At 37.3% G+C, this 18,441-nt stretch overlaps 1 protein-coding gene across 50 annotated transcripts in view; it reads right to left on the bottom strand.

Moving 5' to 3' along the window:
- The window catches only part of RIMS1 (regulating synaptic membrane exocytosis 1), a 345,465-nt gene that overhangs the window by 188,478 nt on the left and 138,546 nt on the right, over positions 1 to 18,441 (bottom strand). For 46 of the 50 annotated variants that reach the window (XR_013928345.1, XM_080388757.1, XM_080388725.1 and 43 more), the window contains 2 exons: positions 9,354 to 9,697; positions 6,345 to 7,216 (listed from right to left, as the gene is read on the bottom strand). Coding sequence is in view for 49 of the 50 variants with exons in the window: in XM_080388757.1 (XP_080244883.1) it covers positions 6,345 to 7,216; positions 9,354 to 9,697 (1,216 nt within the window). In the remaining variant the exon portion in view is untranslated. The other 4 variants (XM_080388737.1, XM_080388734.1, XM_080388729.1 and 1 more) reach the window with 4 other exon arrangements.

Below are 18,441 nucleotides of genomic sequence, written 5' to 3' on the forward strand. Positions count from 1 at the left end.
TGCTTTACTATCCCCCTCTTTGTAATGACAACGCTTGTCTTCCTACTGGGCAATTTACCGTTAGGAAAAATTTGTTGCTATTTTATGAACTAGATGTACAGGAGAAAGGTAAGTGACAATGAACAACCAATAAAACAATGAACATGTGAACAAACAAGCAACACAGAAGACAGAGCATGTTAACAGCAGTGAAACATAATGCCTTGCCAACTGTCAGAGATGAAAGAAAGGACTCAGATTTAACAGTTTGTGACAACCTTTTTCTCCATGTCTCTTGGTAAGTCAAAATGTACTTTTTTTCCTTTTCAAAAATCAGATTATTACATAAATTTATACTGCAAATGGCTATCAAATATCATTACTTAAAGGGTGACAAAAAAGATTAAGCTAGTGTCAGGAATACTGTGGATTTAGCCCCATGTTTGCCCACCTTGGGCAGAGCCTTCCAGAGGAACAGCAGTAGAATTTCTAACATTGAGCAAATTCAGTGCAGCCAATGAAGTAATTAATTTTTATTTCCAGGAATCCTCTATTTCAACTGAGTAAGAAATTATGATTACAATTATCCTTAACTTTGCTTATCTGTCCTCATACTTGACATGGATTCTGAAGCTTCAACATCCCTAGCAGTAACTTAACCCTCAAGGGGAAGAGAGAAGTACTCAGTCAATCTCTTTCCGTCTCCAGCTTCTTCTTTCCCATTTGAAGCCCAATCTTGCTTCCCTGCCCTTTTGGGGTGTTTTTGAAGAGTTTTCCTTTTTTTTTTTTTTTCCCTTCTTTCTGTCTTTTCTAGACTCTTCAACCCCAATTGATGCCACCTTTCCTTATATATCATGTTTTATATACCTCAGTCTCACTGCTCTTCTGCAAAGTCTCTCCAGCGCATTCACAACCACCTTGAACTGGAGAGAGGGCTTTATTAGGAGTTTAAAGGAGAATTCAGCTATATATCTTTCATGACATCCCCATTTATATAGTTACGTATCTCAGTGAAGTGTTGGAATTCTTGTCAACAGTATGAATTTTTTCGCCACTCATGTTCAGCTTCTTTCATTTGCATATGCATGCATATACTTCACATAATTCCATATACACAAAACACACTTCTTACTGCCCAACAGTAATTTAACAAGCACTTGTTTACAGCTCCATAAGCACTGTAAATCACTTCAGTTACTCAAAAGCACTTAATATTGATAGCACTGAATAGTGTTAGCGCTGACCAGAATTCTGAAAGCAGTCATTTTAGATTATATTTTCATTAAAATCCGATTCAGATATAGATCTAAATTACTGCACAAGGAATACAAGATAAATTGGAACTAATTTCTTATAACCTAGCAAGGGTAATTTATTTTACGCTAAATAGTGTAAAAGTTAAAGCTCAGACACATTTTTAAACAAATTCAGCTGTTTTTAAAACTCCATGCCCAGCTCTCCATATGAACAGATGTTAAAATACGCTAGCAGATGTTACAGTACAACTTGATTTGACTACACTCCAGATTTTAAAAATACCTCAGTGAAAAAGTTTAGCTAAAAACATTTAAAACCAGCCTTCTCTTCTCTGTAGCCTTTTCTTGATGTTTTATTTAGGTCCATTTATACACCCTTCTGCACACATGTGGTTTCTCTCTTAGCTCACAAGTTACCTTCCTTGCCAGCAATATTACAGCACCTGGAAGAAATGACTGGGACAGGGATTTAATTTATGTTCTCCTTCCCACAGAAGCACCCAAAAGCACGAGCACCCAAAGCAGCACTCAAAACACCAGAGGACGAAGGGGTCTGATGATCTCCTCCTGGAGCTGAGCCAGCACCAACACATTTCCTGCAAACCACAGCATCCATTTCTCCTTCTGACCTCCAAGCCCTCTCCCCCTGGTCACAAGCCCCCTGCCTCACAAGTGTGCATAGACCAAGATCCCGACAAGATCCCTGCCCCTAACACTCTCTAACCAGAAGGGTAATGCTATAAGAATGAAATGAAATTAAATGGAGTCACTGTTCTTCCCAGTACTGTAAGAAAGGCATTATGAATGAAACACATCTTCACTGAAAGAAACCAGAATGTGATCTCAGAAGGTGTTTTTTTTTTCAAACCAGGCTCCAACTCTATCATGCTCTCCTTACTCCCAGTTAAATCCGTTAGCAAGTATACAAAGTGTGGTTTACTTCACTTTTTACCATTTTGCTGACAATATGCAAGTATCAGGCATATTTTCAAGCCTGAACGATGTGAACAAAATACACGTATAGGCAAATAGAAACAATGAGTATGCGAAATGTAAAACCATTAGCACATCTATTTACATAAAAGTACATGAGCAGCTTTCAGTACCTCCTCACATTGTTCCAATTTCCAACATTGTTTTATCTTCCAGTTTCAAAGACTGCATGACAGAAGTCTAGAATATCTATTGTATCTGTCACGGGATAAAAGAAGTTACATTCAACCTTGTAAGGACACAAATCTACTAGTTCTAAACAAATTCTTGGTTTAAAACTTTTAAGAAAATATTTTTTCTCAAACTTACTCCAAATTTAGTTTGCATTCTTCATGGGATAGCAGTAGGCAGAAGCTGTTCCCAGTTTTAAAATTAGGTATGGATTTCATTTGTAATAGTCTGGTTTATGTTATTCTTGCAAGTCTTTGAAGCAAGTATGAATGCAATCTATGCCTTCCAAGAGGACTCTTTTGCCTTGCCAGGACAGCATTAGTCACTAGGAACCCGGTCCACTTAATGTTCAACTATTACCGATTTCAGAAGGAGTCCTGTCACGTGTGTTAATAATAGCATGAAAACAGTTATCAACAATCAGTAAAAGTGTCCTGTAGAGGGTGCAGATGTTTTATAAAAGAAATTTGAGATTACTTTTTTGGGCATCACTAAACAGCTCTTTCTCTAGATTTACTCCAACATAGAAACAACTTGACGTAAATCTTTTGGTCCTCTGCCAAAGAGGCAAAATCCCAGTGGATTGCAAAAGACATTTATTTTTTGGAAAGAAAGTATCTCTAGTGCTTGCAAATTATTTTAGTAATAATTTTGAAGAAATACATATTAAATGGTTACAGTAAATAGCAGCGGATGCAATACTGAAATTAGCTTCCGTTGTATTGAAGAATATAACTTTTAGAATGTTGTTTGTAGTCAGAAGATAGGGTAATGCAATCCTGAACAACATTTCTAGGAAATGGAAAAGTTAAAAAGTAACTTTTGCACAGCATCTACTTTTATATGTTATTTTTGCCTATTGATTTTTAATACAGCCTCATCCACTCTACCTATACCTTACACTTCTGTGTGGCATCATTTTCTTTTAAAAATCTTTGTAAGCCGTTTTCCATAGAAAACTTTTATTTTAGTTGTTCAATATAGAATTGAAAACAGTACATCTTTACTTAGTTGCTGTGCTTTATATTGGCACTCACCAAATGTGAACATTAATTTTAAGATCTTGTTTTTTCTTGGATAGGCTTTTCAAAGTTAAAAATTTTATTTGCGATAACTCTGTCTTTCTAGCTCCATTTACATTGCTTTGGTATCAGATATATGGCTGAGCTGATATTTAGATAAGACAGGATGGATTCCAGACCCTCCTGGACTTATAAATTAAAGTGCTATAACTAGAGACCTGTCCAGTATCTCACCCAAATTACAAGCAAAGCACTGAAGCAATGGTGGGTGAAATTCCGTTTGTAAAAATGCTGTTAAATAGTTAAGAATTGTATTCTGCCCTCAGTTACAGGCATTTTTAAATTATTTGCATCAATTTTGTAACACTACATCCCTTTATTGTGGCATTTTTTCTTTTAAAATACTGAAGGATTTCTAAAAGATTTTCTTAGGTAATATAATTTCCTACCTTTCCATTTATTCTTAAGAAATACTGTAGATTTTTTTTAAGTACCGATGAAAATTTAATTCTAAAAATAACTGGTTACTTTACTACAAAAATGCTTCTGCTTTCTCATTTGTATTCACATTTCCTAGCTATTTTTCTGTACTCCACCCCCAGCTTCAAATGCTCTCCACTTCTTTTCCCATGACAAAGACTGTAAAAGTCATATCAAGATCAGGCAAAAAAACCATTAACAGCTACACCTCAGAGCTATTAAATTAATAAATATATTTCTGTAATTAATGTATTCCATAACCCCATATACATATAATATACACACACGTATATATATTCTGATTAATAACATAGTGCTAGCTTACTGACCAGTAGAGATAAGGTCTCAAGGAATGCTCAACGATATCAACCAAGTATTGAGTTGGCAGGGGTCAGACAGGTCCCTAACATACTCCTATTTATAATTTTTATTCAAATACAGTGACATAGCACACTGGTATGATACAGACCACGGCATCCAATGCCTAAAGGGGGAGGTGCCTAAACATGTATCTCAGAGGTAACCAAGAACTTGATTCAATTATTAAGAACATGAGCATTTAGTGACATTTGAAATCCTCTGGGATTCGTAACACTGAAGGAAAGAAGTCCAACCCTTCATGGTTTAACAATACAATGGGAGACTGGTCAAAAGCTGAGATTAGTGTCAAGCCTGAAAGTAACCATCGAACGGATTTACTTACAAAGGATCATTACAGAGCAAACTATGTCAACATATTGATATCAGTATCAATGACTTTCAGCCTGGACTTGACTTTTACATCAAAGACCTTCCAATTTATAATGATACACCTCACTGAATATGAGAAATCCTTTCTACTTCATAAGAAACCTCAAACTGATGCACACAAATGAAAGCAAAAAACAAAGATGGAAAGGAAATTTTACATTGCAGACCACTACTACCAACAGAGGAAATCAGGGAAAACTACACAAATCCAGATGTCAGCATAAAACATTGCCACGGTATAAGGGAAAGAGATGTGCTCTCTTAGAAAGACAGCACAGTTGAGACTGGAAGGGACCTCTGTAGGTCCCTAGATCAAATCTCCTTTCTCAAAAGCAGGGTCAGCTACAGCAAATTGCTATGGGGCTTTTCCATTTGGGATTTGAGAATCTTCAATGGCAGAGACTGTACACCTCCGAGAGATATTTTCCAGTGTCTGACAACCCTGACAGTCAAAAAAGTTAAGTTTTTTTTTTGTCTAAGCAGAATCTGGATGAAAATTTCAGGGGCATGATCATCATTCCTCCTTAAAAATGAGCAGCAAAGAAAGCTTCCGTATTTAAATAGAAACTTAATGCTTAGACAGTTAAAAAAACCAGTTATTCAGATGGAATAGAAGAGAAATGTCTCTTTTTACATTTATACCTGGAGCTTTAGGGGATGTCAGGAGGCCACAACATCAGATAAAGACACAGACAAGTTAGCATACATGAATCAAAAGGCATGTCAGGAAACAGTGCCAGGAACTAAAAGAAAATGCAGACAAGCCGTTGGCATTTTGAGTATGAACACCAGCAGCAAATTTCCAAGTTACAAACATAGATAATTAAACTACAGAGCTAAACGCTAATTCCAGAGACATAAAAAGCCTTCAGCTCACTGTAGCGTCACTTAAAGACAAATACAGGTCATAAGACAGTTAGTAGGCTCTACCACAGTCTTTTCTGACGATACAAATGTTCACCATTCATGACTTTGTTTAACTTCTTCAGCTGGTAGAAAGGCTTTGTTTTAAAAGCCCATCATGTACTCTACTTATGCTTTACTGCTGAGTGTTACCATCAACAGAAGAAGACAAACTGAAGTAACAGACTTTAAACATACTTGTAAGCTTGGGAGCAAATTCATCTCAACAACAAGTTAGGCAATTCTCATTTCTTTCCTATATAACACTCCCCTTGCCCTGTATGCTGTCCTTATTAACAATGAATTCTGGCAGATCCTTGACATTTTATTAAATGTAGGAAAATTTTGCATGCCTCAAAACTGAGGTGTCAGTAAGATTATGATGCTTTACAATAGTCTTCTCAGATTGTTACATAACTCACTTTCCATTTGAATTCATTCACAGAAAATTATTCTGGATACAGACAAAAGGATGAAGCAATGACCAAGGGAATACAGACATCATCGAGAGAATAAACTGAATTCTGTCAGTTCTAGGTGAAAGAGGGAAAAGAATGAGAAATAAAGGCACCAGCTGATGCTACCTGTAACCACCTCATCTAAGAATGCAAAAGGAAACATTGCAAACCAAATGTAAACAGGTACAAGACACTTTTCAGTTGGGAAAGAAAAAAGGTAAGAGGAAAACCAAAAGTGTATGTTTAAAAAAGAGGCAAAAGAGAGAGAAAAATACAGATATATTTTTTCCCCAAACCATGGCCATGTGCATAATATACATAAAGGTCCTTACCTTTTTCACTGACACTTTCACTTTCTATCTCCACATCTTCACAGCTAGTATATTCTGGTGTTGATGCCCCTTCTTCCTCTGAGCTACTAACTGACATCTGCCTTTTCTTTCCGCCTCTTTTTGCTCTATGAGGCTTTGGAGGGGATGGCCGCACTGATTCCGACTGGTCAGAGCTAAGGGAATCATTCCTTAGCATGGTCTCCATTTTCTCCCGCTTTGCTTTTCGCATGAGAATAGCAGAGCTAGGATCAAGGCGGCTCTGTTTTTTAAAAGAATCGTGGTTCTTGTATTCTACGTGCTCTATAGGAACTGGACTATGCCTGGGAGTTGGTGGGCTATGATTAGTTAATTGTTTAGAAACAGAAATTCTTACATCACCTGTTCTGTCTATAGAGTACGACCTCTGAGTTTCCACAAGAGATTTTCTGTCCTGAGTTCCCTGTAATTGTGAGCGTTTTCCTAATTTATTCTCAGGTACCTCCGCTTCCTCCATTTCTGTATGTGGCAAAGCTACATCACTGTGTCTTCTCTCGTGCCGTGCTTTAGAAACTTTTGCATGCATGCGCATCTGCTGTTCCTCAGGATGCGGTTTTACAGGGTATCTTGCCAAATTGGGGTCACTCCTGTAACGGGTATGATATTCATCTTCCTTCCTTTGTTTTTCATCATCAGGCACTTTGCCTTCCTCAAGTTTCTCTTGCAAGTCTGGGTAGTCCTGTGACTTGCCTTTCTCCAGCCTTCTACCTTCGTGCCGTTCTTTTCGCTCCCGGTCATCTGTTGGTCCTTCTTTTTGAAGTGAGGATTTTGGCACACGCTTACGCTCACTCTTTATACCTTTGCCATTCTGGTCTGAAACCAGTATTGTCTTCTTTCTACAATGAAAAGGAGTACAATAATTTGAAGAATTGTATGCAAGATAAAAATGCTTGTGTACAGTGCTACCATCAATAGACTCTAAACCAGGATAAGCTACAGCAAAACACACAGAAAGGTAGTGGATCCATTAACATGAATTACATCTATTAATCCTTCCAGCAATACTTTTATTTTCCAATAGCAAACAACTTCCAGAGCCCACAAAAACATAAATTATGGATGGTCCCAAATAATTAATAAAATCACAAAGAATATTAAATTGGATAAATGCAGATAAAAAAGAATTTACCCATGTAAGTAGGAAAACTCAAAGTTGTCTTTGTAGCAACTGCAGCACTATGACAGTATTGGAGTATGTCATTTTTCTGGCAGCAGTCATGAGGGTTACAGACTAACCACACAATTCTCTTCAAGCACCCTGACACATAAACACCACCAAATGGAGTATATTCCCACAGTAACATTACAGAAAGAAGTAATATGGATATAAAAAAATGCAAAAGAGAATATATCCAGAAACAATAATATTTGACCTAGTTTGCTTTATTGTACTAAAAGTCTAAAAAGAAGTGCCCATTTCATAAGTATACAAAGAAAAGCAAATTGATTCCTTGAGACAAATTAATGACATTCCTTTCTCTAGTAATAAAAGAAGATAAAAAATTTCATTAATTTCTCTACACAGCCAAAGTACAGAACAATGAATAATGAAGCTGTGTGAAAATTATTCTCTCTCTCCTCTTTCATCTTCTGCTTTGGAAGAATAAGCAAGCTGAAGAATCATAAAGATTCTTTATGTAGATATTTTTATTTCTCTCATCATTCCAGTTGACCTTTTGTTTACTCGTTCACATATGAATCCATCGATTTTGAAGAAGGCTGAACACAGCTATACACTGCATTCGAGATGAACCTGCACTAGGACAAAGTCACTAGGGCTTTGTTTTGTGGCACTGAATCTTCCCTTCCACAACTGATACATCTTCACATTACATATCACAGATGCATCCAAGAGGACAGGCAAATTTGGATATGATCCAAGTTAAGCTCCTGCCTCCTTTTTTCCATCTCCTATTCCTCCTGAGTTTTTGAAAAATAAATGGAACCTGAGCTTACCATAGATGCTCTCCATTCAGAAATCTTGGACTTCATTTGAAAGTCTCAATGACAAGTTGAGAACATTAGTATTCTATAATTAATATAGCCATCTCACTTTTGGGCAGCAAAGCAGAAATGGAAAGCATTTTGCTTTCCTAGAAGTGTCCTTCATCTGAGTGACGACTGCTCTGGGGGCCTTCCCAGTGTTAGGGAAAAAAAGTCAACAGAATTAGGGGAGAACACCATGTGTTTGTTTACATCATAAATATTAATAACACCAACCTGAGTTTTGGTACAGGGAAACCCAGACAGACTTCACCCACACAGTAAGTTACTAGCCACTGTTCATTATCTTGAACATCCTCGATTTGCTGCTACTCAACCTTTTCATCACAGTGAACGCAGCTCAGTAATTTACTTATTTACTCACTTAAAATATAATAGTTTCCTTCTGGTTGGCTCTGTTCTTGCATACAACTTGCTCTGAATTCAAGATGGTACTATTTCTGTTCTTCATGAATGTTGACTTTGCAGGTGTAAATAAGCTCTTTTAATTGTATTATTTTTAATCACAAAAGAGGAAATATCATTAACAAAAAGACAACACATAAGAATATCTGACAGAACTACACAGGGTGGGGCTGTTGTTTGTTTGGGGTGGGAGGTGGGTTTTTTTAACTTCTAGTACATTATTTCATCAAGTTAAAGGCTTGCTCTTTGTTTTATCACTTTGAAATACCTGCCAAATTTTAAATTTAAAAGTAACCTACAATTCTGTATTAAAAGTGAACACCAAAGTGCATTGAAGTACATAAAAATATCCCCAAAATAAAATTATCTTTTTTTTCTTCATTTCTGTTTCACAGACCGAATCAGACAATGTATTTGATGGTTATCCTTCTCCAGTCATCAAATCATCTTACCCTTTGTTTTTACATGGTTCTAGACACACACAAGGCCCAGCTGACAGGCTTGTGCAATATTACTGAACTAGCATTTATAACTGTGAGGCTCCGTCAAGACAGAAAGCATTACCTCTCCCTTGGAGGTTCACTTCTAGACCTTGATGAAACTTGTTTTTGGTCCAGGCCCATAGCCAGCTGCGATACTTCTGCTCCTTTCCTATGGTCAGACTGCACACTGGAAGAAGAGATTTCCTGTGATGAGGCAGCTGCTGTACTTAAAGGAGTCTGTGATCTCGATCGTTCTTGAAGTCTTGCTTTCTTTTCTCTCGGTGCATCTGAGCTTCCACCAGTTGCCGTATCACTCAGTGCTCCATCCTGGCTGGGTGAGGGCTGTGGTCCACTTCCAAAAAACCACGCTCCGGATTTCGTTAGGATTTCTTGTTGTTTTCGACATAAATTGCATACCCACATAACCTAGTTGAAGACAACAAGAAGAGTCAGTGCAGCTACCCCTCAGACCCTGAAATGCATGCTCACTATCACAGAGCAGGTATGATCCCTCGCTTGCCCTTAAACTGGTGAGGCTGGTGCTCATGACAGGACCCAGAACATGCTTCTCCAAGCGCTGACTGCATTGGCTACAGCCAAGCATCCTACAGGCGCATGCTATGCGAGCTTCTCCAAAACGTACTGTCCACATATGCCAGTCCTACCTGTAGCAAACCCCCATCAGCCCAGCCCTAGCTTTCTTCTGAACAAACACCAACATGGCCAACTTGTTGCTGGTGTTGATGCAGTTATGGGGGTGGCTTGGGTTGTTTTCGTTGCTGTGGATCACTGTCAGTACAAGCCTACCAGACTCTAAATGGAACTTGTATCTTGGGTGGCAGAGTCCTGCCCACCTAACTCCCAACCTCTGCTGCTACAAAAAATTAACATGGTATTTCCCTTTGATTAATTTTTCTCATGTAAAATAACTCAACATTATCCAGCAAATAAATTCAGCATTTACTGTGCACGGGTTTAGCTACATCCGCAACAACTACTTACCAGAGATGTAAGGTAAGACCTAAAGAAACCTACTAATAGAGAACTAAATGTGCCAATGAAAAGAATGCAAAAGTACGATATTTTGTACTACTTGGAAATTATTATTTACCATCTCTGAGTTACAGCTGAAAATAATACTTAAAGAAATTAAAGGTGTTTCCCTGGCAATCACAATTAAGCTGTGTACATAAACAGTGCTTCTTAGGCTGCTTTTTTTTTTTTTTTTCGAATTTCAGATACACAGATAAACAGGAGCACATACAGTAAAGCAAGACTCTATCTTTCAAGTGTGTATACAGTACAAGACAGTCTTAGGTACAAGAGTAAATCACCAGAGAAAAACTGAAGGTTAATCAGGACTCTGGTGTGTGAATATTTCAGAAAAAAATGAGACAAAGACAGAAGGAGCTTTGAGGCAGATAAACAAAAAAAGGCAAAATGCATGAAGAATACACAAGAGGTAGGAATTCTGTCAGAAATAAAAATAGAGATGAGAAGAAACAAAGCTGACAGCTAATAAGGAAAATGCGAAAGAAAATCTTTTAGTTTAACACAGGAAGAAGTAAAAGAATGGGTAAAATTGTAAAAAGGGTAAGAAGGATGACAAAATTTGGAATGAAAAATATGCCTAAATTATTTTGTGTAAACACAGGCATGCTGCAACCATCGCAAAATTATACAACACAAAATTAAATGGAACAGAAAAAGCAATCACTTTCCGGGGAGAAACTGCAACAGGACAAAGCTCTGGTACTGAGCTCTCTTATTCTCTGGCCTTGTGAGGAGGTGCATGGCTCACATGGCATGATGAAAATTTTAGGCATTTTACATTTTTAACATACTTAAGATTTAGTTAAAACACCCTAGAACAGACTATCTGTTTAGGTCTGAAGACTGTATCAGAACTTCCAATACCATTTCTGCACTGTTTGACCAAACCACACTATGATGACATCCAACTCTTTTCCCTGTATCTGGATTATTCCTTTATCAAAAGATGACTGTTATATTTCTTCTACTCAAGAAGGATAATAAATGCCTATTAAAAATTAATTAAAAAAACCTTAATCAAAAGCTACAGTTTTTCCAACAGTAGCAGAAACATGTATTACAACAAAAAAGAGATAAGCCTCAGTAGGATAATAGGAATAGCAACTTCAACAAAATAAATGCTAGTCCTTTAATAAAGAAATCCCTTGATTCCAAAATGTCTTATTTCCTTCATCTAGTATACCTCACAAAACAGAGATTCAGTTTATCAAATTATATATTCTAATGTAATAGGTTTTTAGTCTACCTGGTATTATTATTACAGGTATTTAAAAAAACAGCAAGACTTAAACTGATAAACCCCCTACATTTTAAAATGTCTTTATAGACTCTGACACAATTGTTAGCTCATTGTACAGCAAGAGTGTGCATGCACATGAGTCTGTGTATAAAACCTATGTCAATGCTATAAAACAAAGTCATTAATGAAAATTGTTGTTGCCTGTATGTTATCATTTTACAGGAAAAGTTGAAAAAAGTGTTAATAAAAAAAATCAACTAGAGTTCATTTAAAGGAAGGATAAGGAATACTAAAGTAAAATTAAATATTGTAATTAAATTACATATGTGTGTATGCATGTAAGAACATTTAAATGTGTAAAGATGGCAGCAGACTTCATTTACAATTTAATGTATTTGATCATTTAAGATATGTATAAAGTATGTAATAAACTCGAAGAAATTTCCATCGATTTACATAATCACCACTGATATTGTAATTCATTTTATGCAAAATATTATGAGAGCCAAACAAACAGGAATAGCTAATGCACAAATAGACACAGAAAAATACAGAATATAGAAAAAAGAAATACTAGACATGTAAATACAAACTCACTTTCTTACAGCTGTCTTTAGACACTGCAGTTTGGACACAATACATACCAGTCACCACAGATTATACACGTAGGAAATCTGCATTATACTCACATAGAAGCTACACTACCATCCCTGTTAAGGAATCTCTTCAGCACTTAAGAGATGCTATGTTTGCTCTGAGATATATTCGGTCCAAAAGGAAAAATAAAAACTTTTCTTTAAGAGGAAAATAAAATTAAACGAAACTTGAGGTGACATAAGAGTTTCCATGACAAAACTGTGTATTGAAAAACATTTTTAGAGAAGTATGTGGAGCAAGCAATTTAGCAGCATGCAGGAATTATATCCTGATTGAATATACTGGGATATGGTCCAAACTAATCTAAACTAAAGCAGGTCTGTGTAATAACTTATCTTAACAATCCACAGATGTTAGGCAACCAAACAAATGCTCTGATGAAGGATTACAGTTCTCTAATGTGGCTTCTGGACCTCCACATGATGCATCAGTAAAATGAAGTGTTAGACAATTTTACTCTGTATCTTCAAAAATAGTTTCTGTTTACTCTTTCCTGGATGGTGAGCTCTGATGCAGTGCTACAGTGAGTCATTCAAGACATCCACAGCCTGTTTTTTGCTGTTGGCTTTGTTTCTGGTTTATTGCATCCTTACATAGGTCAATGCATACCAGCACATGAAGCTATTAAAGAGAACAAGTAAAGGGGTGCTCCTCATTCAAAGGGTTCATATGCATGGCTCTGTAAAAATGTGCATTTTCACAGCATAGCAAAGGGTTCTGGGCTTTACTGCTACATAACAAAGACAAAGTGGCACATACAGGACTCAGCAGAGGTGGGTCAACAGTTCCCTCACAGATTCGTGTGGAAACTTTACAGGCTGCGTGAAAACATGCTAGAAGGATCCCATGCTTGCCTTCATGTGGAATACAGAGTATTTCATTCACAGAAAAAATAGTCCTCAAACTTACTCTTACAGGTACTGTTGAATGTGATCCACAATGAGTAGAAACAGTATTCCTGTACTAACACAACATGAAATTCCAACTTGAAAGAGCCCATAGTAAATAATATATACAACGATAACGCAGAGAAAAAGAGCATTTTCATTTACAAAAATAAAAATACTGCTTCATGATTACATATTTCAAAAATGCATTTTAGAACAAATAATAATAAAAAAAAAAAAGGCCTTTTTTCAAATTTTACTTTGGAGGCTTCCAAACATGCACTGGAAGCTAAAGTTACATTAGGAAGGGCACAAACTTTAATACCAAATTTATGTGATACATGCCAGGCAAAACTCAGACTGAGGTCAGAGCAAGTTCCCCAAATCCTTCACCCAAGCCCAGATTCTGAGAAGGCTCCATAAGGAGCACACTCCTTGATGCTTCATAGAAATTGCAAACTCACAGTTATGCTGACTCCCATGCATCCTGCTTCATCTCTGTCCAGCAAATCAGGTAACCGGTTTGCTCATATAGCAGGTCACAAGCTATTCCTTACTGAACATTATGCTATCTTAAGTATTTCCCTTCTGAAGGGTGTATACACAAGATCTTTTCATTTTATTGCTTTTGTTAATGTTCCTTTAGCCACTTCTTCTGCACACTTCTAGAAGACACTAGTCATTTCAGACAGATCTAATTAGGCAGACCCTCTTCTCTGCCACCATCCTTCAAGTCATCTCTTGAAAGGCAGAGGGAAGGAGTGTCATCAATTTGCTCTTATAAAACTATTCATTCACAGAATTAAGTTAGACTACATATCACTTAATGTTTCTGGGATAATGTAAAAACATGCAGCAAACCATGAAATTAGTATACAGCAGTGCATTTATCTCTTTTACTATATCCCCTAGCTAAAGTGTCATGATGGCTTCACTCCATTAAAATATAAATAAAGGAATCTGAAAATCTACTTGAATCCTTACAGTATTCCAAAATCTAAATAAGTAAACAACTCTGCCTTTCTAATGAAAATGTGCTTGTGAATCCAAGCTTTGATTAAATGTATTTTTTCAAAATTGTACAGTCAGCTGAGTTCATCCAATGGCTCCTGGTCACCAAAAGAGGTCTCTTCACCTCCCACCTCTCTTGCTCTTCTTTCTTCCTGTCAGGGTTTGTCCCCTCCCTTCCTTGTTCCCAGCTTCCCCATACCACATACACCCTCGCAACCTCTTCCCTGCCTATCAGGCCCTCCCAGGAGCCACTTGTATTTAAAAACACTGTAGAAATTTATCTGTAGTTTTAAATCAGTTTCATTTTTTTGCCACATCTATTTTTCTCATGGAAGGGTATGACGTGTAGTAAATCATGTGGCTAGGAACAGAGGCAAATGGGGGGAAGAGGATGTTTTCTCTACAGCACTGTCTTGCCATCTCCTGTTAAACTTCATCTTGAAATGACACCAATTCTAGTACGTTAAACTTGCACAGAAACATTTTTGAGCACTGAAGCCAAGTGACATGAAATAACCTGCATCCATACAAGGATCTCTGTTCTACTTCGAAGCAAGGTGGCTGCACAGAAATTGCCTTCTGGAAGTGAACCTCAGAGCACCCCATCTCTCAAATCACCAGCACAAATTGATGAGAAAACACTAGCGGGCCAAAGACCAAGAGCGTGCCAAGCAGCCTGCTTTCAGGTTACTAGCACAGACACTCTTAACACTTAGGAATAGTCCCAGATTAGGCTTAATTTGTTAGTAAAGAAGTACCCTAGGAGTCTAGGTACTGCTTTTTCTGAAGCCTCTCCTCTAGACTGAAGGGTTCAAAAGGACAGTGCAATTCTTTACCATTCTCCCTTCCAAGCAGGGAGAGGACCACTTTGCCCAGACTGATGCTTTTCAGACATATGGGGCTCAGCCATTTCAGGACTGTGATATTAAAGTCTTTTAGCACTCTCTGTTCTTCCATTCCTGTGCAGAGCAGATTTTCTTCATAACTTAGGCTTTCAGCTTGATATTTTTATCCTGATTTGGCAAGAAAACAAGGTTGATGCTGACAGCTGATTGTTTTCTTCCCCCTTTTCTCCCCACACCCTCCAAAAATGTTTTAACCCACTGGACAAATGCAATAAAATTTGTGCAGACATGGGCGTTTTCAAGGGATTATATTCTTAAAGGTTTCATGAGATAGGCAGTTCTACAAAAACCCTATAAATGTTTCATTACTGCAATCTTTTACTGGCATCACAGAATCTACATAGCAATTCAATTGCAAGACATGTTCGTAGGGAATGAGGCCCCACGGCTCACAGAACTACATGTCACCTTAACATCTGCAGTGCCATTTATGTTTGACTGAGAGCATCCAGGAGGGATGTTTAAAAGCCTGCCATACAGAATTTTCCACTTGCACTAGGGAGCACACTTCATACTCTTTTCCTGCTTGCCTTGCATAGTTAACTGAGATGTTAACTTTCCAAATCAGATCCTATGTGTATGAATAAGGATGAGAGTAAGATGCTTAGATTTTTTCCATTTACACAGAAACAACTATAGGCATGGCAGGTATTTAGGTTTCCATCCAAAGAGAATCCACTCCCTTTCAAGTGGATACAGTGCAATAAGACTAAATCCTGTGCCTCATCATAGGTTACTGCCATTGAGATAAGTCAGCATAACCCACCTGGCTGCCACATGCCACTTCAGAGGGCATAAGCCTGCCACAGGAGCTGTCACTTCTGCCAGCCATATGTACATGTCCTATGTACCATAGGGCACAAAAAATGGGATCGGTGCCTACTTTTAGGCAGCTGAACACACAGTTTACACATTGATTCTAATGTTACTACTGGCCTAAGTTTCTAAACCCACAATTACAAACTACCAACAGAAAGATGCAGCAAAGGTGCAGTGGAGCAACAACTCAAGGAGTTAACATCAAAGGGGTATTATGTGTCAGTTTTGTTGACATTGCTGTTAGCAACAGTGTTGCAAATCATTTAAGATAAAAATAAAACAAAAAACAACTTACTTTCTTCACACGCCCTGCTACCAAAATCTCTCAGTTACAGCTGCCAATCTTTTGGAAAGCTCACGACAACTTCCATAAAAAATTAAAACATTCTCCAGAAAATCCTGCAGCAAACTGAGTGTTGAAAGTGACACATTCAGGCAACTGTAAAGTCATCATACGAAATAATATCTCTAGAACAGCCACAGCCATTCACTATTGCAATGTCCTTCTCTGGCAATGCCTTTAGAGTTTAAGGAAGAAACCAAAATCACTAGGGAAAAATCATAGTTTTTGTCTAAAAATCCACACCAGCCCATTTACATACAATAATTTGAAATAATCTCCCCCACAAGCTTCTTTTTAAATCTACTACTCAAATTAATTAATACACACCACTTAAAACATACTATGAAAACTGCATTGTCATAGTTACAGTTGTGACCTTCTAAAGTAGGACTATAGCTTGCACAAACTTTGAAACCTTGCACCCAAACTTCCTTGCAGCTCTGGTTTTAGGCCTACTTCTAACTAAAATGATCAAAATTTACAAACTTACTATTTGGAGGGAGACAGAAGAGACTATTGTACCAGGAGAAAGGAGATGTTAAAAATCCAAGAGACTTCATCCTGCCTGGTTTAAGAATCATGTAGACTCAGATGTGGCACATGAAGGCACAGACACCAAGTGAGATCCTTTATTGTATACATAAATTGCTGGATACATATATACAATCACTTACCCACCCAAGTTCTGCCCTAGAATATACCTATGTGCGACAAAGCACCCTCACAGCCAGATCACACTCCACCAAGCTGCTTACTTCCTCCAAGCTCATCTGAGAGCTTCTCCCCTGATACTTAAGCTGTGGGCGGCTTCAGACACACCTCTCATTGCAGACAGGTGTGCACAGAATTGATTTGCAGGTGAGCTCAGAGAGCCAGATCTAGTGCTAGTTGAAAGAGCACTTACACTCAGAAAGCATTGTTTGGCCTGATTTTGATTTGAAAGATATGATTTGGCCTGATGGCTTGAGAATATTAGGTTTTTTCCCAGAAAAAATGCAAACCCTCAAGAAAAGTTTATGGTGTATTATCCACAGGTTATCATGATGAGGCTTAGATCACTTTTTTTGAAACTCAACGATCCCAAACATCCCAATGGTTTGACTCCTCCACAGGTCCTGTATTACCCCATTCAAAATCCATTTTCCATACTGTTACACTCACCCCTTCCTCAGCCGTGTTGTCCACTCTCAGTATTTTTATTTCCTTGGCAGCAGAATTCTAAGTCCCAGCAACAATCACAGCTTCAGAAAGCTCTGCTTTGGTCTCACTCCCTCACAGATCAGTTTCTTTTCCAACTTTAATTCTCTTGCCTGAATTTCCTTCAATATTTTAATATATTTCTGATAATGTAGTAGCCATGAATTGCTAGTCACATTTACTGTAACATCAATCTCCATTTTTCATAGACCATTAAGCTACACTAGGAATCATTTCCTCATAGATAATTTCTGTATATTCTTCTAACCGTCTTAAAAACAACAAAAAGTTTTTTCTAACTATTTGAACATTTGGCTGTCTTGATGAGCCACAGAAGCATCAACTGTACTCCTCTTAATCACTTCACAGTTTCCATAGTTACAGATATACATGGAACACAGAAATATTTTTTTTTTAAATGAAGAAGTCTAACAAAATAATGTAAATGGCATGAAACAGTTTACAGTCAGGACTGATAGAAAATTTTAGTTGTCATTCAAAAAACAGAGAGAACTCATCAGAAGCATTACACTCCATTTATCCACTTATATATTTACAAACTAAAGCAAAAATATGCAAATGCTCAGAACAAAACTGTCTTTAATAGTGCATGAATGTATACATCATATCTGTGGGAGCTTGCACTGCAACACCATTATTTATGTTTCCATACTATTCTTTTATGTAAATATTCTTTTATACAAACTGTGTCCAAACAAATGTAGTATAGAGGCAAGAGATTCTTTTTTGATATAGAATGGAAAATAATTTACAACAAAAGAAATTGGAAATGTGTAGCTGTAGAGAATTGTAAAGAAGGTTAGTCAAAATGGAAACTCAGTTATAGCTGCAGAGCTGAATTCTTGAAGTGAAAAAAAAAAAGGTCTTGGAAGGAAGAGTGAGTGAGTCAACCAATGGAGGTCACAGGGGACTTGACAGGCATGAACTAAATTCTGATTTTGTCTTCTCAAACACACAAAAAAATAAAACCAGTATTATGGACTCTCCATCCTTGGAGACATTCAAAACCCAACAGGACACAGCCCTGGCAACGTGAT

The sequence above is a fragment of the Falco punctatus genome (assembly GCF_963210335.1).
Source record: "Falco punctatus genome assembly, chromosome: 5".
In the NCBI taxonomy this organism is placed as follows: Eukaryota; Metazoa; Chordata; class Aves; order Falconiformes; family Falconidae; genus Falco; species Falco punctatus.